Source organism: Boleophthalmus pectinirostris, unplaced genomic scaffold (assembly GCF_026225935.1).
Source record: "Boleophthalmus pectinirostris isolate CB_2022bp ecotype Guang Dong unplaced genomic scaffold, ASM2622593v1 HiC_scaffold_10, whole genome shotgun sequence".
NCBI lineage: Eukaryota > Metazoa > Chordata > Actinopteri > Gobiiformes > Gobiidae > Boleophthalmus > Boleophthalmus pectinirostris.
Genome location: NW_026570971.1, coordinates 9,791,224 through 9,799,960, shown reverse-complemented (window position 1 = coordinate 9,799,960; position 8,737 = coordinate 9,791,224). Strand labels below are relative to the sequence as shown.

Below are 8,737 nucleotides of genomic sequence, written 5' to 3'. Positions count from 1 at the left end.
ACTCAGAGACTTTAAAGCGTCTCTGCTTGTACAAGTTTCTCCATGGCCGAGCACCAAAGTACATCTGTGATATGTTAGAGCCATACGAACTATCTCACACTCTGAGGAGCTCAGGGACCGGCCTCCTGCTGGTGCCCAGAGTCAGGACTAAACACGGGGAGTCAGCGTTTCAGATTCATGCAGCTAAAACCTGGAACAGTCTTCCTGAACATGTGAGACAGACTCTACATTGACTTTGTTTAAATCCAGACTCAAAACGGTTGTGCATATGACTGAAAGATTTTCATTCCGCACTCTTCTCTCTAATTTATGTAATTAATGTCTCTCTCTCGTTTTAATTTAAAACATTTTAATCTTAAATTTTTTGATGATTATTTATATTTTGATTTGTTTTTATTGTGATTTTAATGTTTTTCTTATTGTGTAAAGCTCTCTGAATTACTTTGTGTACACATTGTGCTGTACAAATGAACTTGCCTTGCCTTGCCAGTCTACGGCCCTCGATCAGCCCTCTGCTTCGTCTGTGTTCAGATATGTGGCCCTTGATGAAAAAAGTTTGAACACCCCAAAAAGTAGTTTTTTTGTTTTTGTTATTTTAAGTGTAGCAAGATTAGGGATGTAACAATAACGGAAATATCATGATATCGTATCATCAGATTTCTCAGAATAATATCGTGGATGATCACAATATATCAAATTACAAGTCTCTTTGCTTAAATTAAGAGTTATGGTGCAGCAATAGCTAAAAAAAAAAAGACAGAGAGAACTACATAGACCATGATCCTTTGCTCCATTTCAGTGCAGACTACATGAGGAAATAACAGTTCTAAGCACTTTTAAGTCTAAATTCTTTGGATTAAATCTTGTCAAGGCATTTTAAGAGGAAAAAGTGTCATTAACAGTTTTGTTTGCCTCCACAATATATCGCAGAGATGAATATCGTTAAAATATCATATCAAGAGATTTGGATATTGTTACATCCCTAATAGTGAGCCTTCCCACCATATCGTGAGCTTTCCCATGATATCACAATAAATATCGTACTGTGAGATTTATAGATGCATCAAGAATCATCGCCTTCACCTTTCACCATTTTTAAATTCCATTGGGAAGTAAAATAGTTTGAACGGAGGTTTGCAGTCACACAGATCTGATTCCCTTTTGCATTTATGGAGTTCGCAAACAAATTTCTCGAGCCGTTTTCCGCTGTTAGGACATCCAACAACCACACAATTACGATGTCCACACAACTAAAATATGACAATATCAGAACCAGAAACAAAAGCGATATGGTTCAAAAGACTAGAAAAGATCGACTTTGTCAATAGACGCATCCCACTGGGAAAACAAACATGGCGGTTTGATGCTTGCTTTTTCAGAAAATCCTTCCCAGTATGCATTGCGCAATGACCGGAAGTCCGAGATCGTTGATGCATCTATACTGTGACGATATCGTATCGTGAGACTTGGATAAGCAAGATGCCTTTTCATATTTTAAGTACAAAAAGTCTAGATAATTTTACTTGTTAAGTGACATTTACTCAAATCATGATAAAACTTTCTTAATTCCAGTCATCTTAACTTGACTAGATTTAGTTTTTCGCAGTTCTTGTAGTCACATAGTGGTAGTTTTCAAGTTTATTTCAGAAGAAATGGACAATTCTGGGGCTGAAATTAACCAAATGATTCTAGTGAAGGTGTGTGGTGTTTGAAAACACAGTGTAGCACTTCCTGTATTACCACATGGACTCGTGTTTGTGTGTTAAACGTGTGAAAGCGACAAAAGTGGGTTAAGCGTTCACCCACCGACCGAAACGTGACCTGTTCTAACTCATTCACCGGCTCACATTCCATCACTGCGCCAACGAAGAAAAGAAAAACAAACACTTCACGCACAGATCAACCGCTCTTTACGTCAAACAAGTCCAAAACAAAACAAAAAAAAACACACAGGTTGAGGTTGCAGACGTGTTCATGAGAGATTGTTTATTTGAAAACCAGCCGCTGTGTACAGACAATAAATAATGCAGAGACATGTCCCGCGCGTGTCCACTGTCCTCTTCTGCTCGTGAGACCGTCAGAACACACAGAGATGTCCAATACTGGAGGGTGCTGCTGGGGCCAAAAAACACTGTCCCGTGAATATAGTACACATCCTTAAACACAGCCCGGAGGTTACGGTGCGTTCGCGTGATGTCGGGATTTTCTAAACTTTCGGAAAGGTCGGGATTCTGCGGCGGAATTTGCCGTTTAACCTGTTTTGATGTGGTTTATTTATGTATAGTTAAAGAGCCTGTACCCGATTTGTTTTCCATGTTTTTGAGCAAAATGTGAGAATGATCCTAGAATCAGGAAGTACACAGTTAGCATGCCAGCTGTTGGTATCTTTACAGTTCTCCAATGTTGTCTTACCCCAGTACAGATATATTGTACAAGCAGGTCATGAGGTCACAGTTAGTCTGCTGTGTACTGTCTGCTTGTAATTATAATTTAGAATCAGTCAAGAATCAGGAAGTACACAGTTAGCATGCTAGCTGTTGGTATCTTTACCGTTTTTCAATGTTGTCTTACCCCAGTACAGATATATTGTACAAGCAGATATTGAGCTCAAAATATGTCTGTTGTGTACTGTCTGCATCCAATTACAAAACTGAGAATTATACAAAGAATCAGGAAGTACACAGTTAGCATGCTAGCTGTGCTTATGTTTACAGTCAAACGTCATCTTACCCCAGTACAGAGATATTGTACAAGCAGGTCTTGAGGCCAAAGTAAATCTGCTGTGTACCATCTGCATGTATTATAAAGCAACAATTATCAGAGAATCAGAAAGTACACAGTTAGCATGCTAGCTGTTGTTATCTCTACAGCCAAACGTAGACTTACCACAGTACAGATATATTGTACAAGCAGGTCTTGAGGTCAAAATAAGTCTGCTGTGCTGTGTACGGTTTGTATCCAATTATAAGTAAGAATGAGCTGGGAATCAGAAAGTACACAGTTAGCATGCTAGCTGTTATCTTTACACTCAAACGTCATCTTACCCCAGTACAGAGATTTTGTACAAGCAGGTCTTCAGGTCAAAGTAAATCTGCTGTGTACGGTCTGCATCTATTATAAACTGACAATTATCTGAGAATCAGGAAGTACACAGTTAGCATGCTAGCTGTGCTTATGTTTACAGTCAAACGTCATCTTACCCCAGTACAGAGATATTGTACAAGCAGGTCTTGAGGCCAAAGTAAATCTGCTGTGTACCGTCTGCATGTAATATAAAGCAACAATTATCAGAGAATCAGGAAGTACACAGTTAGCATGCTAGCTGTTATCTTTACACTCAAACGTCATCTTACCCCAGTACAGAGATTTTGTACAAGCAGGTCTTCAGGTCAAAGTAAATCTGCTGTGTACGGTCTGCATCTATTATAAACTGACAATTATCTGAGAATCAGGAAGTACACAGTTAGCATGCCAGCTGTTGTTATCTTTACAGTTCTCTAACATTGTCTTACCTCAGTACAGAGATATTGTACAAGCAGGTCTTGAGGTCAGAGTAAATCTGTTTTGTACTGTTTGCATGTATTATAAAGCAAGAATTATGTGAGAATCAGGAAGTACACAGTTAGCATGCTAGCTGTTGTTATTTTTAGAGTTCTCCAGTGTTGTCTTACCCCAGTGCAGAGATATTGTACAAGCAGGTCTTGAGGTCAAAGTAAATCCGCTGTGTACCGTTTGCATGTATTATAATGTGAGATTTATCTGAGAATCAGGAAGTACACAGTTAGCATGCTAGATGTTATTAACTTTGCAGTCAAAAGTCTTACCCCAGTACAAAGATATTATACAACCAAAATAAGTCTGCTGTGTCCTTCCACATCAGAATCAGGAAGTACACAGCACACGTCTGCATCTCATTATGAAGCTTTTTTTTTTTAGGTTAGAGAATCAGGAAGTACACGCTTGGCATACTAGCTGTCAAAATTTGTCAAAATAGGGACACTGTAAAAGAAGCTCTTGAGTTTTGAGGTTTGCAGTTGTCCAAATAACTAGTTTAAAATGAACTAGTTGTGTTTTTCATATTTTTGAGAGCAGTAAAATTCAGAAAAATCTGGTACAGAACCTTTAAAATTTTTGTGCCACTTTTTTTTCTTTTTTTTTCTTCATGTGGATAGGCCAAATAATTACCAAGTTTTTCCTGTCAGTGGTGTCACCTTCACACCTGTTCGTCTCCATGGCGATGTTATTACTTTGCTTGGGATGTTCCACAGTATGGCATTTAACTTGCGTGTATGAGGACAAGAAGATAACACGACCACGCCGAGTTACAGGTCAGATTTGTGGAGAGGCGAGCCTTGTCACGATTTATTTTCAGCAATTTAAAAGCTGTCAAACCTTACTGATAAAGCAGTAATGTTACCATGGAGACATACACGTGGTAAAGTTACACAATGCGTCTTTAAGAGGATGTTTGGAAAGAAGATTATTAAGGTAAACTTGTTGAAATTGTTTTTTTGAGGATTTTTTTTGAGGACATTTCATCTAAAACAGTAAATTCAAAAAATACAGCTCCACAGACCCGCCCTCGTTTTGGAAATCCCGACATCAAACTCGCCGCGAACGCACCGGTTGGTTAACAAAAATAAAAATTACAATGCGATGTTGGACCTCTTATACAATTCATTCTGAGTCACTTCATGGATGGGTGGAGACAGATATTGCAAATCCTTCATTGTGAATTCGGCAGTCCGTTTTATCGTCTGTGAGGCTGCCCGGGCAAAGATTCTTCCACGGTTGATCGTATTCGAGTGCCGTTCTGTATCCGTAGCGACAAACAATTGAAAATCATAATAATAATAATAAAAAGTCTAAAATAGAAAATGATTGGCTGAAGCTCGGATGGTGCGGTGACAGGGTGAGGAGGAGTCCATGGTTAGCGCTATAGGCTCGTATAGTAGTTAGTGTGTAAAAGCATGAAGGCATTCCTTATATTAGAAGATATTACTAAAGATGAGAAGGCAAGAACAGGTGTTATCATACAGCTCCTTGAGAAGAAAAGACACACCGGCAAAATTAATACGTGCGCTACTTCAAAATGACTTGGATTCTCTATTGGGAAACTTTAGTAGATTTGACTAATTTAGGTTTATTTGAAAATTTTGAGTACACAATTAGTTTTGGCTAGTTTGGGTTAGTTTGTAAATTTTGAGTAGATTTGACTAGTTTGGGTGTATTTGTAAATTCTGAGTACATCTGACTACTTCGGATTTATTTGTAAATTTTGAGTAGATCTGAGTACTTTGGTTTTATTTGTAAATTCTGAAATAAATCTGACTATTTTAGGTTTATTTGTAATTTTTTATTTGCAAATTTTGCGTATATTTGACTAGTTTGGATTTATTTGTAAATTCTGAATAGATCTGCCAAGTTTAAATTTATTTGTAAATTTGTATTTGTAAATTTTGAGTAGATCTCACTAGTTTGGGTTTATTTGTGTTTTGGGTTAAATTTTTTTGATTTTTACATGTTTTCTGAAAATAAATCTGACAACGTAACATTATTTTAAAAGCAATTTTGTAACACTTGTAAATATATTATTTTGCAAATGATCTGTTTTTTGAAATCTGAAAATCATATTTTGAGAGATTTTCTAATTTCAAAGCAATGTTTACTCTTACCAGTGCAACAAAATTGTGGATTTTTGTAACATCTGTAAATGTAGTAAGAAAAGAGATATTCCTTTGTTATTGTGTTTTGAAATTTAAAAATCTCGCTTTGAAACATTTATTAATAAAATTTTTAACCAATTTTAAGATTTTTGTGAAGTTTTTACCTGGAAAAATGTGTTCCAAAAATGTGTTCCTATCAAGATATTATGTTATAATTTATTAGCAAAATTTTCTGCCAATAGAATTATATTTAGAGTGGAACTAAATTATTAAAATATTAAATACATTAAAAAATTATTAAAATAACTATTATATGCAGATCATTTGGTTTTGAAATTAGAATTTTTATTTTTTTTTATTGTTTTACACCAGTCAAATAGTCAAGGTCTAATACATTAAAAAATCTAAATAAAAAAATGTAAAAATTTCTGAATTCAAGTCATTTGTTTGTCAACGCAGATACTATTTTGACGGTGTATCAGTATTATTAAATTAAGCTTGTAAAAAAGGTGCGGTGGACTCCAGGGAAAGGCCCAGGAACTATCCCACCACCTCTAAACCTACTTCATATACGCTTCGCTGCCTGCTCACTACCAGCTGTTTCATCGGATTCAAAAAAATCCACACAAAAGGTTTTCCGAGAATATCAAAGTAAGAAAAACGGGAAAAATAAACAACAATAATAATAATAAGAGATAAGTAGACAAGCAAATTTTGGTATATTTACATTACGTACAACTTCCTCCATGGCAGTCTCGTGAGAATTCTTCCGTCCTTCCAGGTTAAAGTCTTGGTGCATGGGAAACTTGGACAAAGTCAATGGAGATCCACATGATGACCGAATGTGTGGAGTGTGGCGCCCTCTGCTGGGGAGCCGGTGACAGGACAAGCACACGGCCAAAAGCAATTTCCACATCGAATGGCTTGGACTAAGAAGATTTACCGTGATTTGAGGAATTTTAAGTCAAGATTTTTGAATTGCAAGGTCCACATTATTTGACTTGTTTCAATATTTCATTATTTTGCAATTTTAAGACAGCCAAAGAAATTTATGTTTGCATTATTTATTTCAAAGTTAATTGTTTTAACTTGAAACAACTTTTTCCCCTAACCTGACAATTTGACATAAAACATCTTAGCCCATTGACAGGATATTTTTAAGGATGTTTTTTTTTTGTTTTTTTTTTGTTTTACTTATTTACTCTATTTGTACTTAAAGTGAGACTACATCACATTGAATTATTATTATTATTTACAGTGTAGATTCTCACTGAAGACATCAAAACTATGAATGGACACATACGGAATGAAGTAAACCAAAAAGTGTGAAATAACTCTACTCATGTTTTCAATTTTACATTTTTTGTAATAGCCAATTCGCCACTGTAATCCTTTTTATACTCTTGGGCAGCGTGTCATTTCTCTTTCCTCGCTTCCTTCTCCTTGATTCCTCTCCTTGATTCTGCAGGAAATAGGTGAGGAAGTCCCACCCAAAGAGAAGACAGAGCGAAGACAGAGGATATAAACTGCTCGCTGAGACCGATAAAGTTTGATTCTTTTATCTGACGCCTGCCTCCTGAAGCCTCCCTCAGGTTTACGCCTTCATTCCGTGGTTTACTCTGGGACACCGCATAATATGACACGTTTCATCGACAGCTGAAAAATGGATAATCGAGGAAAGGAATCAAGGAAAAGGAAACGAGGAAAGAGAATTGAGATGCGGCCTCTAATGAACCCCGACATGGCACAGCTCTGAAGTGAAAACCATGCCAGGAGACTTCAAGGGTCAAGGGTTTGCAGTGCTCTCCACAAAGCAAAGGGTGGATGGTTTGGGAAATTTAAAAAAAATGATATAAAATATAAAACTTATTTAGATAATTCCATACATCTTGCCTCTAGTGCCATAGTACTCGAGATTGGTTTTGGTCTCGAGATTGGCCTCAAGACCGTTGTTTTTCTCTCTAGCGCATTTGGACTCTGTATTGTCTCAGTTCTGAAGGCTCTTGGACTGAGTCTTGTCATGGACTTGAGGTCTGGTGTTTGTCGAGTGCGATCATATTTCATTATGGCCGCTGCTGTCGGCAATAAACTTGTACCGATGTGCGGTACATCTGTGTTTGTCACGATGTGCGTTTGGTTTGGTAAATGAGCACAGGCTGTGAAATACCACTGCAAAACCAAGAAGAGAATGTAAGTCTAGATAGTTTAAAAATTATACCCACTTGATTCACTTTGAAGGAGTTTTCTGTAAAGTGCCAGTGTAAGTGGGATTAATGAAGATGTTCTCCAACTGTGGATGCGCGTCCAAAAAAGGGGCGCAGAGTGTTGCTTAAAAACAAAAACTTTAAAACATTGATATATATTTGTGCCAAAATAAGAGTGAAATACAAATAAATGAAGAGAATGACAAAGATGGTCTCAATTTAGTCTCGATGGCCTTTAAAATTCTTGTCTCAGTCTCAACCCTCAGAGGTCTTGGTGTGGTCTCGACTACAACACTACTTGCTTTGTATATTTGATGTCTTCAGTATGGATCTATAATGCAGTAAAGTGCCTATGACTGCTCATTTGACTAAAACACAATTAAGATCAGTTTGGCCATTTTTTTAGATTAAAAATTTAATAAAATCACGCAAGGGAATTCCATAATTGTTAGGCTACCTCGCAACCATGTTTTGACTGATCATTCCTATCAAGTCAAATCATTTCGACCTTGCAATTCCCAAAAATCCTACCCAAAACTCCTCCAAACCAGACGGGTCCTCTTGCTCCAGCCCTCCTCCCTGTACGTGGACGTTGCTTTCCGCGGTAGCATTAACCTTAGCCGTAGCATTAGCATTAGCAGCAGTGGCGCGGGCTCAGAGGTTGTCCCCGGGCTGGTACTGAGGCTCCGTGGCAGTGAAGTAGTCCTCCAGAAAGGCCTGCAGGTACTCGAAGGTGGGCCTCTCCTCGGGGTCCTTCTTCCAGCACTGCACCATGAGCTCGTGCAGAGAGGAGGGGCAGTCCTGGGGGCACGCCATGCGGTAGCCCCTCTCCACCTGCTCCAGCACCTCGCGGTTGTTCATGCCTGG

At 37.8% G+C, this 8,737-nt stretch overlaps 1 protein-coding gene and 1 long non-coding RNA gene across 2 annotated transcripts in view; both read right to left on the bottom strand.

Annotated features, from left to right (window-relative positions):
* Nucleotides 1-1,967: 1,967 nt before the first annotated feature.
* On the bottom strand, nt 1,968-5,802 carry LOC129411308 (uncharacterized). Its single transcript, XR_008633257.1, has 2 exons — nt 3,201-5,802; nt 1,968-3,132 (listed from the first exon to the last, which is right to left on the bottom strand). It is a non-coding gene; the product is annotated as an uncharacterized LOC129411308 (long non-coding RNA).
* Nucleotides 5,803-5,941: 139 nt separating this feature from the next.
* LOC110153632 (tyrosine-protein kinase fyna) overlaps nt 5,942-8,737 on the bottom strand; it is a 72,066-nt gene continuing 69,270 nt past the window's right edge. Inside the window, exon 12 of the mRNA XM_020917536.2 lies at nt 5,942-8,733. Within this exon, the coding sequence (XP_020773195.1) occupies nt 8,525-8,733 (209 nt within the window). The 3' untranslated portion in view covers nt 5,942-8,524. The remainder of the gene's footprint in view (nt 8,734-8,737) is intronic.